This window comes from Fusarium odoratissimum (assembly GCF_000260195.1).
Source record: "Fusarium odoratissimum NRRL 54006 unplaced genomic scaffold supercont1.1, whole genome shotgun sequence".
Classification (NCBI taxonomy): domain Eukaryota; kingdom Fungi; phylum Ascomycota; class Sordariomycetes; order Hypocreales; family Nectriaceae; genus Fusarium; species Fusarium odoratissimum.
Window position 1 is genome coordinate 3933220 of NW_022158687.1, and position 15790 is coordinate 3949009.

A 15790-nucleotide genomic window follows, 5' to 3' on the forward strand; every position below is an offset into this window, starting at 1 on the left:
AGTTCAGCCACAATACATCGTGGCAGCTTATCCGGGGGTGGCCCGCTTTTAGCCATCATGGCTCTTGACACGTGCAAGGAGCTTCCTCATGCTCACATCGAGTAGCAAATTCTGTTTGATGTTGGAATATTCTAGACTCTGAATGACCGAGCCTCTTTCATAATGAATGGGACCTACCCAGAGGCTTCAGCTCTTGATGCTGGTAAGTTGATGTTGAAGCTGGAGGCTACTATCCCTTTGCGACTAATCCCAACGCTTCTGGACAGTCGACTACGATGCTATAGACCACCTCAATCTTCTCTTCTCGCACCCATCCGCCATATCGTCTATAAGCGAAGTCTCCAAATCACTACAGAACCACCAAAATGCGCTTTCGAACGACATAGCCACCCTCGAGACGAACCAGGCTTATGGATCCGACTCGAGTCTCGAGCGCATGCAGTCGGCGCAAGCTGAGCTAGCACAGCTATTTCGAAAGATCGAGACGGTGCGCTCGAGGGCGATCGAGACCGAACAGAACATCACGTCGATGACGGCCGACATAAAGAGACTCGATGGAACGAAGAAGAACCTCACGCTGAGCATGACGGCCCTCAAGAGGCTGCAGATGCTGACAACGGCTTATGAGCAGCTCAGGGGCTTGGCCAAGACGCGCCAGTATAGGGAGTGCGCGGGGCTCTTGCAGGCTGTTCTGCAGCTCATGAAACACTTCAACAGCTATCGCAGTATCGAGCAGATCGCGACACTGAGCAGAGGTGTGGCCGAGCTGCAAAGAGAACTCCTTGAACAGGTCTGCGAAGACTTTGAAATGGCATTTGCTAAAGGAGAAGTCGGTGCACGAAGAGGCACACTCGTTGAAGCATGCCTAGTCATGGATGCTCTTGGAGAATCTGCCAAGGCTCGGCTCATGAATTGGTACGTTAATACAGAGCTTCGAGAATACAGACAGGTGTTCCGCGGTAACGACGAAGCTGGAAGTCTGGACAACATTGGGCGGCGATATGCCTGGTTTAAACGAATGATGAAGACTCACGATGACGAACACGCTATGATCTTTCCTCCGCACTGGAGGGCTAATGAGACATTGGCAGCAGCTTTCTGTGACGGTACTCGAGATGATTTCAAGGGCATTCTGGAACGAAGCATGCGACGGACAGACGGCAACAAGATCGATGTCAATCTATTGTTGAGCTGCCTTCAAGAGACACTCGACTTTGAGCAGAGCCTTGAGAAGCGATTTGCGACTTCATCAAGAGCCAGCATCGATACGCTCAGCTCTGTTGAGGAAAAGGCGCATAGTTTCCACGGATTGATCTCAGTCGCATTCGAACCATACTTGAGTTTGTGGGTTGAGTCGCAAGATAAACAATTGGCAGCCATGATACCCAAGTACCGCAGCCAACCGCTCATACCGCCTGATGATGAGTTCTCACCACAAGCCGTCATTGCCTCGGCGATTGAGTTGTTTCACTTTTACAAACTCACGCTGTCACAATGCGCGAAGCTTTCTACGAGCGAGCGTCTTCTTGATCTAGCCAAGATACTGGCCAAGTACCTCGATGAGTATGCTCAGCAGGTCTTGCTACACATATTACAGTCCGGTGGACCTCAAGGGCCTCCCCTACAGGATGTGGTGCTTGTGTTGAATACAGCAGACTTTTGGCACATTAACACTAATCAGCTGGAGGAAAGCATCAAGAAACGCATTGATGGTGAGCTTGTTTCTAAAGTCGACTTGTCTTCACAATCGGATGCCTTTCTTGGTGTAGCGAGTGCTTCAGTTCTGGCTCTGGTTCGCGCGGTCGAGCTTGACTGTGAAGGCGTCTGGCGGGAGATGAAAAATACCAATTGGAGCACAATGGAGAGCGTTGGTGACCAGAGTTCATACGTGGGAGAGCTGGTAAAACATGCTGATGGAAAGGCCGCCGAGATATTGGCTATTATCTCGAAGCAACAATATGCCAGAGCCTTCTGTGATAATTTGGTGGAGCATTTGGCGACGGGGTACATTACTAGCATTATCCAATGCCGACCGATATCCGAAGTTGGTGCCGAGCAGGTATGCTATCTGAGTTGTTCGTTTGAGTCATGTTGTATGCTAACAAGTGGATTTGTAGATGTTACTTGACAAGTATGTTCTCACCAAAGCCCTCGAGAAGCTGCCCATGCATCATGCATCGTTCTCTGGGCACGAAAACCCCCCTTCCAGTTTTGTGCGCAGAGTTCAGCATTGCATGAACAGACTTGACCCATTGCTCAAGACACTTCAAGTTCGGCCATCACCGCCGGAAGGGTTGGTACAGGCGTATTTGATTCATATTGCGGATCGGTCAGATACAAACTTCAAGAAGATCCTCGATCTCAAGGGTGTTCGGAAAGCGGACCATGCTCATCTGATAGAGCTCTTTGGCATTCACCGCGACAGCACTCCCAACGATAAATTGGTAGCCAGCTCGCCATTGCTCACACCTCTCATGACCACCCCAAGCCTGGGTAACACAGTCCCTCTTGGAGTGATGAACCCATCAGTCGCAGCGGCTGTAAGTCCACGGTTTGAAGCGGGATCATTGGGTGAGAAGCTTCTAAGTGCGGCGAGAGATATCAGTCAGAGTAGCACGAGCACTGCAGCACAAACAGGACTCGAGAAGGCCACGATAAATGAGAACTTGCGGAACTTTGGCAAGTTCTTCAAGAGAGATATTGGATCGTTAGGAGCGAGGTTTGGAAAGCGAGACGGCAGTGTTGGTGCTGAGGAGGGACGATAGAGCGTAGATTGCAGATATCTAGATTAACTAATCGTGTCATATGCTACAGATACCGAGTTACGAGCTATCTACGGTCTACTAGTGCTAATTGTTCGGAGCCTTATCCCTGGTTATCATGAGGAATCAATTAAACCTCCGTCGGCACCTCATCTCGCAAACATCCGAAATCCTTGCCACATTCGGTAATAGGCGGATTAGTCATGGCCCGTTAGATCTGAAGATTGATAAAGACAAAACAGAGGGTATTGGAAAAGTCAAATCAAGTCATCCATCACCTTCTAAGCCCGTCCTGAGCGCCTCATCGAGTGACATCTCCACTAGCCGGGCTTATAAATCCTTCTATCCAATCACATCTTCCCTCTCCATCTCCATTGTCAAAATTGATTCCATCTCCTGTCTGCATTTGCATTGCATCAATCCCCACATTCACCACGTTTCTCTACCTCTTCCAAGCTATTCTCTCAGGGTTCATCCGCCGAAACCGCTCTATTTTTTTTTACCGCCCCTCAACCGTACCTCAGTAGCGACTCGGTCCATACTTTGCTAGTGGCGTTTTTCGTCTTCGATCCATCCATATTAAAAGAATCGCGACAGCCCACCTTTTCTTTCTCACCTATAATCCTCCTCCCCTCCAACACCGCCAAACTGTTCTCCTCAACGTTTAAACGCGTTACTCTCCGTTCCAGCGCTGGTCTTTCGATTGCGGCAGCGGCGACTACTTTCCATAAAACTACGAGAAAACCGGCTGTAGATTTTGGTGTTAGAAAGATGCATAGCAAGGTTGTCAGTATGTGCTTGTCCACGCCCATGCCCATGCCCATGCCCTCGTGCTTATTGCCCCTCCATCATGAACCCCTCCTCCAAAATTTACAGGTCTGACGGGAATTATTAGTTATCGGCTCAGGGCCTGCTGCCCACACAGCTGCTGTCTACTTGGCGCGAGCTGAGTTGAAGCGTAAGTTACACTTGTCTTACAGGATCTGAAGATCCAAACTGACACCGCATAGCCGTTCTTTATGAGGGTTTCATGGCCAATGGCATTGCTGCTGGTGGTCAATTGACCACTACCACCGAGGTTGAGAACTTCCCCGGTTTCCCCAAGGGTATCATGGGCGGCGAGTTGATGGTAAGCCTTTGCTTCTTCCCCGGTAACTCTCAGTAACTAACACAACATCTAGGACAACATGCGAGCCCAGTCCGAGCGCTTCGGCACAGAAATTGTCACCGACACCGTCACCACCCTCGATCTCTCCTCCCGCCCCTTCAAGTACAGCACCGAGTTCTCCCCCGAGGAGACACACACCGCCGACTCCGTTATCATCGCCACCGGCGCCTCGGCCCGCCGTCTTAACCTCCCTGGCGAGGACAAGTACTGGCAGAACGGTGTCTCCGCCTGCGCTGTCTGCGACGGGGCCGTCCCCATCTTCCGCAACAAGCCTCTCTTCGTTATCGGCGGTGGTGATTCTGCCGCTGAGGAGGCTACTTTCCTCACCAAGTACGCCAGCCACGTTACCGTCCTCGTCCGTCGCGATGTCCTCCGTGCCAGCCGAACCATGGCCAACCGTCTCCTCAACCACCCCAAGGTCACCGTCAAGTTCAACAGCGGCGCCACTGAGATCCGAGGTGGTGAGGATGGCCTCATGAGCCACCTCGTTGTCAAGAACAACAAGACCGGGCAGGAGGAGGTCCACGAGGCCAACGGTCTCTTCTACGCCATCGGTCACGACCCCGCCACTACCCTTGTAAAGGGCCAGGTTGACATGGACGAGGATGGCTACATCAAGACCGTCCCTGGTACCACATACACCAACGTCGAGGGTGTCTTTGCCGCTGGTGACGTCCAGGACAAGCGATACCGACAGGCCATTACCAGCGCCGGTACCGGATGCATGGCTGCTCTCGAGGCCGAGAAGTTCCTCGCTGACCATGAGGATGACCAGCGAGCTGACGACCGACCCAACCTCAACTAAAAAAGAAATAGACATAGACACCTAAAAATCATAAAACACATAGACTTGCGCCATTTTAGACGGGATATAGATATCTACATAAAGAGCAGGAGCAGTCGAGACTTTCAATCTAATCCACTTCACGTTTGCATGATATACAGAAAGTTCCAAACCAGAGTCGTTTTGATCTTTATCATTACTTGTGATCAATGTATTTCATAAACTACACAAGATCTTCCAAACAACTTTTAGCTGCCAAACCTAGGACAACAGCATCGTTATGTCATCCTGGCTGGTAATGGTATCATTTATTTTCTTCTTACTCTCGCCATAGGAGAGTAGGGGGTGTAATCTCGGTACCCTTGAGCTTCTCCAGACCCTCACCGCCCTGAGAAATGTTAGCATCATGTGCTTCATGAATATCATGGGATTTTACTTACGTAGCTGATGAGGGGGGACACCTCAACACCGACATCGGCCTTGTCACCAACGACAATGGCACCAGCAGCCTCGACCCAGCGCTTGCCCTGGGTCATGATATCGGCCTTGCTGGTATCGGGGTCATCCTCGCCAGTGCCAGGAGCGTTCTTGAGGGGAGAGAACTCGTCCTCACGCTTGACCTCGAGCGAGGCAAACTTGTCCAGGGTCAGGAAGGGGAAGACATCAAAGACGAACTGCTCCAGCTTGATGCCATTGGGCTTCTCGGGCTTGACGGTCTCGCCACTCTGAAGATCAGCAGAGGGGATCTTCTTGCGGGCGATGTGGTGGGGGAGCTTGTGAGCCCACTGAGGAATAGAGTCGAGGAAGCTGAAAGAGTAGTAGTGGTTGACGATGTTGGCAGCACGGAATCGAAGGAGATCAGACTGCTTAGGGTCAAGCTCCTCAGCAGTGGCCTTGTCGATCTCGGAGTACTCAACAACATCGGGCTTGCCGTTCTTGGAGAGAATCAGACCGACGGACTCAGTAGCGTTACGCTTACGGACAACCTTGGTAGCAATGTCGACGTTAAGGGCGGCAGAGAAACCAATGAAGACGGGATCGGCGACCCTCACAAGGCAGTTGTCAACGCAGTAGGCGTGGATGTGCTGAATACCGCGCTTTTGCATATCATCGACAACACCGGAAACGACAAGAGCGTTGTAGAGACCACCGTTTCCATCGGGGGCAACAGCAACCTTGGCCTTTGTCTCGAGAAGGATCTTGCCATCGTTGGAGATGCAGGGCAGAACACCCTGCTCGAAGATCTTGACGTTGTCCTGGCTCAGGCCAAAGTAGTTGTTCTCCTGGAAGAACTTCTCGGTAGGGCCACGGGTAGGACCACTGGTCATGACATACCAGGGAACAACAGGGCTGGAGCCAGCAGACTTCTTGGCGGCGAGCTCCTGGACCTTGACAATTCGCTCACCCTGAAGTTGGAAGAGAGATTTGTGGGAAGGCAGGCCAATGTCGTAGCAGCCCTTGGGGGCAGAGCTACCAAGACGAGTACCCTGGCCGCCAGCCATGAGGACAACAGCGACCTGACCCTTGGAGATGAGGTCAAGACCGGAGTCGTACCACTTGGAAATATCATCGGCACTGGAGTCGAGAATGCTAGCGGTAGCAGATTCGGGGAGAGGCTCGAGGCGATCGGGCTCATCGCTGGTCTTGGGAGGGTTCAAGGCGCGGTGTGTGATCTCGTTGATGTGGGCGGGGTCGAAGCCAGAAAGCTGCTGGTACAGAGTTCCTCGCTCGGCCGATGAGAGAGAGTCGTAGAAGGTGAAGACTTGCTCTTGGCCGGCCTTTGTGTACTTCTCCTTGAGCTCGTTGAGAGCCTCGGGGCTAGGCTCAGCAGGGGCATCGTTGGACTTGCCAAGGTGAAGAGCTTGCTTGATGGCCTCCATTGTGATGTAAGTGTATGTGAGGTTTGGGAGAGTTGCGGTGAGAGCGATTAGAAGCTTGAAGACGAATGTCCAGAAACTTCACAGAGACGGAGTATTAAAAGGCTGGAATTGAAGAAGAAAGAAAAGAGGAATGAGCTAGGAACTACGGGTGTGGGAAGAGTTGAGATCTAAATACGAATTGCAGGAAGTCGATCTCGGAAAGACCCTTACACAGCAGCCCGCAACTTTCCTTTACTTTTCCCGTTGTCCCTGACGTCTTCGGTCTTACCTCAACTTCCCTAGCAACTAAGACGCCTCTTAGCTTACCTGGTTGCTACGCTCTTACCTTACTTGTAACACCGTTTACCTCACCGTAAGTAAGGTACAATGCTTGAAGCTCCTCCCACGCCGCCAACGCCAACCAACGCTGATGCCCCTCAGCTGCCCCGCCTACTCAAGGTCCAATTGAGGTTGGACCGCCAATTAGAGTGAGGGAATCGGCGGCTGAGGGACCCCATCGATCCTGCCTCATGCTTGCAAGTTGGTGCTGATGCAGCGGCTTTGCTGAGAGCGCTATAGCGCCCATGCTGTTACGCTGCCACCTCCTATTGGATTTTATGATAACTGATGCGTACGTAAGCTCAGCGACTTGTACAGTCAGAGTTTATATTCAAGATCTGGAAACTCAAAGAACAGATTAATAACGATTGTAATGGCTGATGTATTTGTCGAGACTACCACGGGATCCGCGATGTTCACGAAAAGGAAAAATGATCCAGATTTTCGTCAGGGACCTGCAGGGTTCGTAATCGTCAACTTGTCTCATAACCCCAACATGACACTGACGCCCATAGCTCAGACACGAACTGGCAGGGCTGTTTTGTGTGGCTGTGGCGGCTGACATTGGATCTCAGGTGCTGAAAATAGCACTCTGGGCCAGGAGGCCAGGTCCTGGGTCACCTTGGTTACGATAGAATCCGTGCACTATTTTGCCTACCAGTAATACTTTGATGGAGATGTAATGGAGCCCAACATCCAAGGATAGCGAAGATTCATTTGGTGAGTATGAGGAAAATATGCAATGTCATCAAGGTGTTTTCATTTAAGAACATATTCATGTAGACTCTTGAGGGTGGACTTTTAGCTGGAACCAGTTATTAGACCCCTAATTTATTGTCGGGCCCAAAGCTCCTGTTTCTCACTCTAGAGACCTTTCAGATCTGGCTGCCTGTGGCGAAATCGCCAGAACAGTCTTCACGCTGTTCCACCACATTATCTTGTAGAACAGTTGCCTAAAGTTATCGAGTGATATATTCATAAATATGATGTGTTGATCTCCGAGGAGTATTTAAATACATATCTGCCGTTCAATCAGAATTCTTTGACCCGTCTCATTATTCCCCGGCTGTCAAAAACCGCCAGACTGTCCCATACTCCCACTTACACCAACAGACTACCTAGTCACAATGACGAGAAGCAAAGCTGCCCAAGAGGCCACTATTCAAGACCCTGTAGGCGACGATGGTGTCAAAGAGGAGCAGGACATCTCAAGCTCGCCTCCTCAGCCAGCAACCTTCAAGGGACGTCTTCAAATGAGTGACTTCATGTTCAAATCAAATGAATCTTCAAATGGCCAGACTTCCCCTATACGAAGATCCCCGAGATTCACAACTCCTATCACTTCGACCCCAGCCTCATCCGCTTCAGCCGCCAAAACGAAGCGGACCAAAGAGCGAGAGGCTGAAGACATAGAGAAAGAGATTAAACCAAAGAAAAAGAGAGCACGTCAGGCTTCTGGATACGCGCCTCCCTCAACATACGCACATCTCAATGGCCTGCCAGATGCCATCGCCTCGAATCTTCTCGTTCTCTTCATCGGTCTGAACCCTGGTATACAGACAGCACGAACAGGCCATGCATATGCTCATCCCTCCAACCTGTTTTGGAAACTCCTCTACTCAAGCGGCCTTACACCACGTCTCTGCAGTCCAACCGAAGATCGGCAACTCCCTGAACTGTACTCCATGGGATTCACCAACATTGTCGCCCGACCCAGTCGCAATGGCTCTGAGCTTAGCAAGCAGGAGATGGACGAGGGGGTTGAAATTCTTCACGAAAAGTGTCGCAAGTATCGTCCCGAGTCTGTATGCGTGGTGGGTAAGAGTATCTGGGAGAGTATTTGGCGCGTAAGACATGGCAAACCTGTTGGAAAGGCCTTCAAGTATGGCTGGCAGGACGAATCGGAGAACATGGGTGTGATCGAGGGCGAATGGGAGGGATCTAAAGTGTTTGTGTCGAGCAGCACAAGTGGTCTTGCTGCTACGTTATCGCCAGCTGAAAAAGAACGTATATGGGCAGAAATTGGAACATGGGCTCAGAAACGGAGAGCTGAGAGGGAGCTTGAGGCAAAAGAAGAGAGCAAATAAATGTTTAATAGTGTGTAGTACATAAGAGATAGACATTTACTCTTTTCGACAAACAATTCACTACAGCAGTTGATTGCACAGCTTATTCTTACCCTAACCATCTAGAATGAACTTTTGCCTTACCAGGCCCTTCTGATTTCAGATTGTAAGTACATCTCCTCCCCAACTCCGTTACGCCAGAAGCCAAAGCACCTAGAGCCTGGCCTTTTACTTGCATCGCTTCTCAACCACATTAGGTCCATTCTCCTCATACTCCTTTCGCGAAATCCACATCTGGTGGAAAGTGCCCAAACTAGCGAGAATGCTACCGCCGATCCAGGCACCGAAGCGTCGCTCACTCGTGAGACCTGCCGCGTGAATCTTGATCTTGAGTCCAGGGTACATCGCCATCAACTCGTTGTTCAGGCGGTCGTTGAATCCGTTGATCAGACTGGTGCTACCAGTTACGACGACGTTAGCCAGGAGGTTGCCTCGAAGATCGACGTCAACTGCGTTCAAAGCAGAGCGGATGAGCTCGGGGATGGTTTGCGCCTTGGTGAGTTGCTCAGAGTCGGAGCCATGATATCCAACAGTCTCGTCAAACATGCCCTCTGTCACTCGGAATCGCTGCTCGCGCCACATCTGGTTATAACCGTCAGGCATTTCGAATACCCGGCCGGGTTGCGTCTTAACATAATCCTCATTGCCGGAAACACTGTAACGACCGGGGCCTCGCCAGACTTCTACTACTGACTCCTTGAATTCCGTCAACACACGCTCTTCCTCATATGCGCGGAATGAATCGTTGATCTGAAAGGGGAAGTGTCGTAGTCGGACTGAAGGAGGTGCCAGGGCGTCGACAGGTGTCTTGTTCTCGATCATGAAGGTGGGTGTCAGCTCGACCTTGGGCTCTGATGCTTCAAAGAGATTTCGAATCTGAGAAGAGAGCCAGATACCACCAACAGGAGACTTCTGGATAGATCGCTTCAGCACCATGCCGTCGTGAATAGCTGTGACCGAGGTGTTGGCACCGCCCACGTCAATAACTAGTGAGGTAGCCTTGCCAGCGGCGAATGCTGCCAACACCGGAGTGCGACTCAGCCAGAAGGCAGGGCATCCCCAGTTCTCCATGATGATCTCAATAGCCTTCTCACGAGCCTTGGGTGTATTCCAGGGAGCCTCTGTAATCAAGAGGGGATTTTCGCCCAAGGGCTTCTCGGCAGATTCGGCAGCCTCGGCGTCGTCCATAGCCACATCGCCCTCTCCGTCCTGGCCTTCTGCCTTGGGGTCGTCGTTTAGACCGTTCTTCGAGGGAGGTGTTTGTCGTTCGGGTTGCAAGCGCTTAACAAGCATGTTCTCCCAAATTCGAGCAGCAACATCCCAATCCTCCACCACACTATCCTTATTCATGTAGTTGCGGACTTCGAAGTCGGGGCGAGGGATGAGGCACTCATCGCCAAACAGGTCTTTAGGGTTGTCGCCGGTTGTGTGGCCGTAAAACGATGGGAGGATAGATTTGGGAACATCTTCACCAGCGAAGCCAGCTCGAGTGTAGCAGTATCCAGGATCGAGAACGAGGGCAGAAACCTCATCTATATAAACATATGTTAGTGGAGATCTTTGGCGGGCTGACGCGACATGGGGAGCTAGAGCTGCGCGTACCTCCTCCATAGATGTCAGTGGGCTGCATCGACGTGGGAAGGGGCTGTTGAGCCATGATTGATGCTTTATGAATGATATTTGCTCGTCGGAGATAGTGGAGGTGGATTGAACGACCCGGCGCAAAGTATCGCGGAATTGGTGGAGTTGCGCCAGACCAAGTGATTGATGGATGTTCGCGTTGGAACAAATTTCAGCCTTGAGTGGTTGGTAAGGGAGCATACGCCACACATTGTCGAGGCTGCGGTGTGGCGGTCATGGCTCCACCAAAGGTAGCCGGATTATTTTCGGCGAACCGGCTCTCTTTAAATTTTCGCAGATCGGCTCCAAATCGCTTCTCTTTTTTCTTCATACATGGAGCGAGAGTTCCATGTTACCATCATGATTGTAAGTACGCATATTCCTCTCAATTATTTCTCTTCCCTTTGCCTAAATGATGAATTCGCATACTCGCTTCAGAACCGCTGCGATTGACACGGCTTGCTGTGGTTGATTTAAACTGCCAATTTCTGACTCTAGTGCAACACATTTCTTTGATGTCTCAACAATGAGTTATTGAAGCATTGCTAACCTAATTGATAGAAGCCATGATGTCTGCACGGTACTTGCGACAGGCCAGCCGGCCTTTAATACAGTCGATCTCCCAAACCACAAGTGCTCGTTGCTCACATGCGCTCAGCTGTGGCAATTCCTCAAGGACATTATGGGGTTCACAAAGCGTGGCATATGGGAGGTCCCTAGCTACTTCGGCTGCTAGGAGCCAAGATGGCCTGGAGGGATACTCGTCTTTCAAGCAACAGCGCCGAACTGAGCTCTTGGCGGAGAAAGAGAGCGAGGATCCTCTATTCGAAGAGACACACCCTCGCCTCATCCATCATGCAGAGCGTAAGACGGTGCCTGAGTTTCATGAAGCTTTTCGAGATGCCCTTGACGATTCCAAGTACATCAGCGTTTGTGGCCGGGTTCGATCCAAGCGCGTCGTCGGAAAGAATCTTATCTTTCTCGACATCGTGAATGAATTTGAGCGTCTACAGGTCATGCTCAACCGGTCAAAGTGCATGGTAGAAGAGGAGGCAAGGAGTTTGAAGTTCGGAATGTTGAGAAATTTAATAGAAGTGGGCGACCACATATGTAGGATCCCTAATGTTTATCCTGTTGTATCCCAGATGCTTACAGCCTGGCAGCTGTCGTTGGTATACCGGTTCGTACTAAAGCCGGCGAACTCACCATGGAGGCCAAGACTTTGCCTGAACTTCTGTCTCCTACCATGGAGCAGATCCCAGAGAAACTCACCGATCCCAAAACCAGAATGCAAGAACGTCATGTTGATATGTTGGTGAACCGACAAGCAATTGATGTCCTCCGACTGCGCGCCGAGATCACCAAGCACATGCGTGAATATTTTCACTCAAGAAAGTTCCTCGAGTTCCAGACACCGATTCTCGCTGAAAACGCTGGCGGTGCAGTGGCCCGCCCTTTTGTTACCAGAGCCACGGAGTTCAAGGATAAAGATCTCGCCTTACGCATTGCCCCCGAGTTATGGCTCAAGCGCCTCGTTATTGGAGGCGTCGACAAGGTCTTTGAGATTGGACCTTCGTTCCGTAACGAGGGTGTTGACGCGACACACAATCCGGAGTTTACTATGTGTGAGTTCTACAGCGCCTATAGTAACCTGGAGGACTTGATCAACCAGACCGAGGAGATTCTCTGCAGTCTTGCCCAACACTCCCAGGATCTCATCTCTACCCAACTCACATCTCTGCCTTCCATCGACATGAAACAGTTTGTGCGACCTTTTAAGCGGGTCGAGTTCGTTCCCGCACTCCAAGAAGCCCTTGGGCTTCGTCTGCCCAAGCTCTCATCTCCAGATGCTCTACCAGAACTCCTGGCTATCCTAAAGCTTGCTGGTATCAAGGTGCCAGGTGAGGTGCCTACCTCGCTGGCCAAGCTGCTTGATCGTCTGGCTGCCGTTTACCTGGAACCTATGTCATTCACGGAGCCTATCCTTATCATGAACCATCCCGCCTGCATGTCGCCTCTTGCGAAGAGCTTCCTTTGTCCACAAACTTATCAGTTAGTATCTGCCCGCGCAGAACTCTTCATTGGTGGCCGTGAATTGGCAAACATGTACGAAGAGGAAAACGACCCCGAAGAGCAGAAGCGTAAGCTGCTCGACCACCGAAACCTCGTCAACAAGGATGACGGTAGCATTGCCATTGAACATAATGAGGCGTCTGAAGGCGAAGCAGCTGTTGAGGAAGCTCTGGATGAGCCTTTTGAAGACGAGGACGGCGACGCTGCTCCCCTCGATCAAAGTTATGTCAAGGCTCTCGACTATGGCCTGCCCCCTACTGGCGGCTGGGGATGTGGTGTTGAGCGTATGGTCATGCTGTTTTCTGGTGCCAACCGCATCAGCGACTGTCTAAGCTTTGGTACGATAAGAAATGTTGTTGGACTTTCAGCAGCAGAGGAGAACAAGACAAGCTCTGAAGAAGATAAGAAGCTCGAAGAAGATAAGCAGGCGAGTCCCGAGAGCTCATAGACCAACTCTGGAGGGTTTGTACTATTAGTAGACTCTAATCATTGCGATGATGTATGAATGATGGAACTGTATAATATTGAAACAATGGCTATACGCTAGAAAGCTGTATAGAACAATAGACGATATATCGCGTTCATGCAGATTATCTAGACTTTGCAAGAATGATAAGATGACAACACAAGTGGGTTTATGGTGGGCCAGTTATGGAACAATTCTCAACTGGTATCTTAATATATATGTACAAAAGAATAGGTATCAAATATTCAAATCAAACCAACAGCAAACAGATCCAACTCAGGTCTCACCCTTACACAGAAATAGACAGCTGGAACAGGCTGCTTCCCTTCTTAGGGGTAGACATGGTCTTAATCCAGTCCCTCACAGTCTCATCGCTCAGAGATGATCCAAAGTCAAAGGCATCATCCAACTGCTTGATAGCGACGCTCGACGTACGCTCACAGAACACAACAGCAACCTTGATGTACTTGTCGGCAGGTCGCTTGAAGTAATCAGAGCTTCCAGCGCCGTTTGTCAAGTGGAATGTGCTCTTGCACTTATCATCGCCAGTAGCAAGGACCTCGTAGATGTCGACCTCACCACAGCCTGTCTTCCAGCAGCTGCATCCGCTGTATTGGCCAGTTCTGGGAATGCGGCCGTTGAGAGCCCAGAGGGCGGGCATGTCGCCGTTGAAGCCGGTGTTGCCATCGAAGGGCATCTTGAAGTTGAAGAGGAAGATCTTGTTTGAGCCGGAGAATCCCTCTGTAAGGGGGTTAGTGAGTGTTATATCTGGGTTGAGGGGGAGGTAGCATACTGTAGGCAACATCAGGGACACGAGAGTAACCGCAGCTCTCGTCACACTTCTCAGAGCTGAAGATGGAGAATTCTTTGTTGGAAGGGATGAAGACGTCCTTCAGGATCTTGGGAGAAGAGGAGCCACCGTTTCCGTTGGCGTTGAGGTAAGAGAGAGAGTTACCCCAGGTGCTATACTCAGTCAGTATAAAGGCATATTGAAGAGGGACAGTAACTTACTTGTCAAAGACTCCGGAGCCCTCACCACCATAGTTACCCATGAAGATAACATTATCAGCAACACGTCGCTGAGCGTTGTAGTAAGCAGTGCGCTTCCAGTGTCCACCAGGAGTAGCAGTGTACTCCTTTGCCTTTGAGGTAGCCTTGCTCTTGACCTGGTCCACCTTGCCTTTGACATTTTCAACCTTGCTCTTGATCTTGTCCAGTCCAGGCAAGGGGTCAGCCTTTAGCTTCATGGGCTTCTTCTCATCGACGACGTTCACAGCGTCGGTAGGGGCAGCAGGGATATCAACGGGAGCAGCCTGGGTAGCAGGGCTTCCGTTATAAGTGTTCTCCCAGGATACGACTTGTCCGTCGATGGTGGCAGTGACCCAGTCCCCACGCTTCTTCTTGCGCTGTTCGTGGAAATGACGATGGCCGTGGAGGTGAGGAGAGGGGGCAGAGTCACGCTTCTTCTCGCTGGAACCGAGGTTGTAGACTGCGAATTCCTTGAGGTTGAAGGGGCCCCGAATGTGGACAGACAGCTATGTTTTGTTAGTTTATAATGTGAAATAGTTGAGTGACGGCCAACTTACATCCTCACTCAGAGGTCCAAGAGCACCGTCGTAAGAAAAGGGCTCCTGATCACAAGATCCATCATCTCCCATCTTTGTAACAGCCTTGAAGCTTCCACTGCTGGAGAATCCCTCATAGAGAATCTGATCAATAACACCACAGAACCAGTTTCCGCCTTCGTTGACGGCGCTGCCAGAGCATTGCTGTGTGAGGGCTGTGGCGAGGCCCGTGTAAGCCAGAATGGAAAGATTAGCGACCTTCATGGTTTCAAGTCTCTAATCTATTCAGCCTGATTGACTATCGATATTTTGAGACCTATTCTCGAGTCGTTGAGATCGTCGATATAGGCAATTGCAAGGAGTGTTTCGGTGAATGTCTTCAAAGAGTGGACTCAATAGACAACAGAGATTCCAACAGATTTTAAGGAGTGACTAGAAGTAAAGACAAAAGAGCGTATAGTTCAAAAAGCAAGAAATGCCCACAATGAACGACTGATATGTTTCAGTACCAACCTCTGGGGGGAACTCGAAGGATGAGGAGGATTTCCATCCTTCAGTGGGGAGATGGGCGATATTAAAGAGGATCCAAATAACACAACTACTACACTTCTGCAGGACTCAAAGGGGTAAAAGAGCCCAGCGTCTCCCCCAAGTCTGGGCAGCAGATCTCAATTCTGTTCCTGGCACAACCAAGCCTAGCAAGCGTAGCTCATAGCGCAGTACAAAGATGGCCAAGATAGGTTGGTGGTGTATTTGTTTCAGGCTACGAGGGGACTCTAGAGTCTTGGCCAATTACAGGCGTCAGATGACTTATTGAGAGTGGTTAATAAAGGGAACGGCCTGGCCATGCTGCTTTGGGAAGTTGAGGGCATCACAAAGAGCCACGCTTTGGCGTGTGGATGATGGCGCAGCGGTCTTGGCTTTGGGCCGGTCTCTTGTTTTAGGCTGGGGGCCAAGATGCTTGATTAGACGCCGAGACGCCATATAAAATTGCATTTCTCAGATAATACTTGTTGTCTTTACTCAGT

General features: G+C 50.6%; 7 protein-coding genes across 9 annotated transcripts; 4 read left to right on the forward strand and 3 right to left on the reverse strand.

Moving 5' to 3' along the window:
• The first annotated feature begins 44 nt into the window (after positions 1 to 44).
• Positions 45 to 2874, forward strand: FOIG_01375 (uncharacterized protein). 3 transcript variants are annotated; one of them, XM_031198204.1, is made up of 3 exons: positions 45 to 202; positions 267 to 2059; positions 2118 to 2874. In XM_031198204.1, the coding sequence occupies exons 1-3, from the start codon at positions 163 to 165 to the stop codon at positions 2763 to 2765; spliced, it is 2481 nt and encodes an 826-aa protein (XP_031073971.1). In that variant the 5' UTR covers positions 45 to 162; the 3' UTR covers positions 2766 to 2874. The 3 variants fall into 3 exon arrangements, with proteins under 3 accessions (XP_031073971.1, XP_031073972.1, XP_031073973.1); XM_031198205.1 differs by having other exon boundaries at positions 45 to 2059; XM_031198206.1 differs by having other exon boundaries at positions 267 to 2761.
• Positions 2875 to 3141: 267 nt separating this feature from the next.
• FOIG_01376 (thioredoxin reductase (NADPH)) lies at positions 3142 to 4959 on the forward strand. The gene is made up of 4 exons (XM_031198207.1): positions 3142 to 3552; positions 3658 to 3720; positions 3773 to 3891; positions 3944 to 4959. The coding sequence occupies exons 1-4, from the start codon at positions 3534 to 3536 to the stop codon at positions 4733 to 4735; spliced, it is 993 nt and encodes a 330-aa protein (XP_031073974.1). The 5' UTR covers positions 3142 to 3533; the 3' UTR covers positions 4736 to 4959.
• Positions 4475 to 7202, reverse strand: FOIG_01377 (UDP-N-acetylglucosamine pyrophosphorylase). Its single transcript, XM_031198208.1, has 2 exons — positions 5155 to 7202; positions 4475 to 5102 (listed from the first exon to the last, which is right to left on the reverse strand). Exons 1-2 carry the CDS (start codon positions 6592 to 6594, stop codon positions 5034 to 5036), a joined length of 1509 nt encoding a protein of 502 aa, XP_031073975.1. The 5' UTR covers positions 6595 to 7202; the 3' UTR covers positions 4475 to 5033.
• Positions 7203 to 7315: 113 nt separating this feature from the next.
• Positions 7316 to 10883, reverse strand: FOIG_01378 (actin-like protein 4). Its single transcript, XM_031198209.1, has 2 exons — positions 10641 to 10883; positions 7316 to 10570 (listed from the first exon to the last, which is right to left on the reverse strand). Exons 1-2 carry the CDS (start codon positions 10693 to 10695, stop codon positions 9207 to 9209), a joined length of 1419 nt encoding a protein of 472 aa, XP_031073976.1. The 5' UTR covers positions 10696 to 10883; the 3' UTR covers positions 7316 to 9206.
• On the forward strand, positions 7729 to 9080 carry FOIG_01379 (TDG/mug DNA glycosylase). Its single transcript, XM_031198210.1, has one exon. The coding sequence runs from the start codon at positions 8040 to 8042 to the stop codon at positions 8997 to 8999; it is 960 nt and encodes a 319-aa protein (XP_031073977.1). The 5' UTR covers positions 7729 to 8039; the 3' UTR covers positions 9000 to 9080.
• Positions 10884 to 10956: 73 nt separating the features above from the next.
• Positions 10957 to 13825, forward strand: FOIG_01380 (lysyl-tRNA synthetase, class II). Its single transcript, XM_031198211.1, has 3 exons — positions 10957 to 11024; positions 11220 to 11768; positions 11822 to 13825. The coding sequence occupies exons 2-3, from the start codon at positions 11225 to 11227 to the stop codon at positions 13177 to 13179; spliced, it is 1902 nt and encodes a 633-aa protein (XP_031073978.1). The 5' UTR covers positions 10957 to 11024; positions 11220 to 11224; the 3' UTR covers positions 13180 to 13825.
• Positions 13238 to 15507, reverse strand: FOIG_01381 (uncharacterized protein). The gene is made up of 4 exons (XM_031198212.1): positions 14784 to 15507; positions 14209 to 14732; positions 13991 to 14160; positions 13238 to 13938 (listed from the first exon to the last, which is right to left on the reverse strand). The coding sequence occupies exons 1-4, from the start codon at positions 15024 to 15026 to the stop codon at positions 13487 to 13489; spliced, it is 1389 nt and encodes a 462-aa protein (XP_031073979.1). The 5' UTR covers positions 15027 to 15507; the 3' UTR covers positions 13238 to 13486.
• Positions 15508 to 15790: the final 283 nt, after the last annotated feature.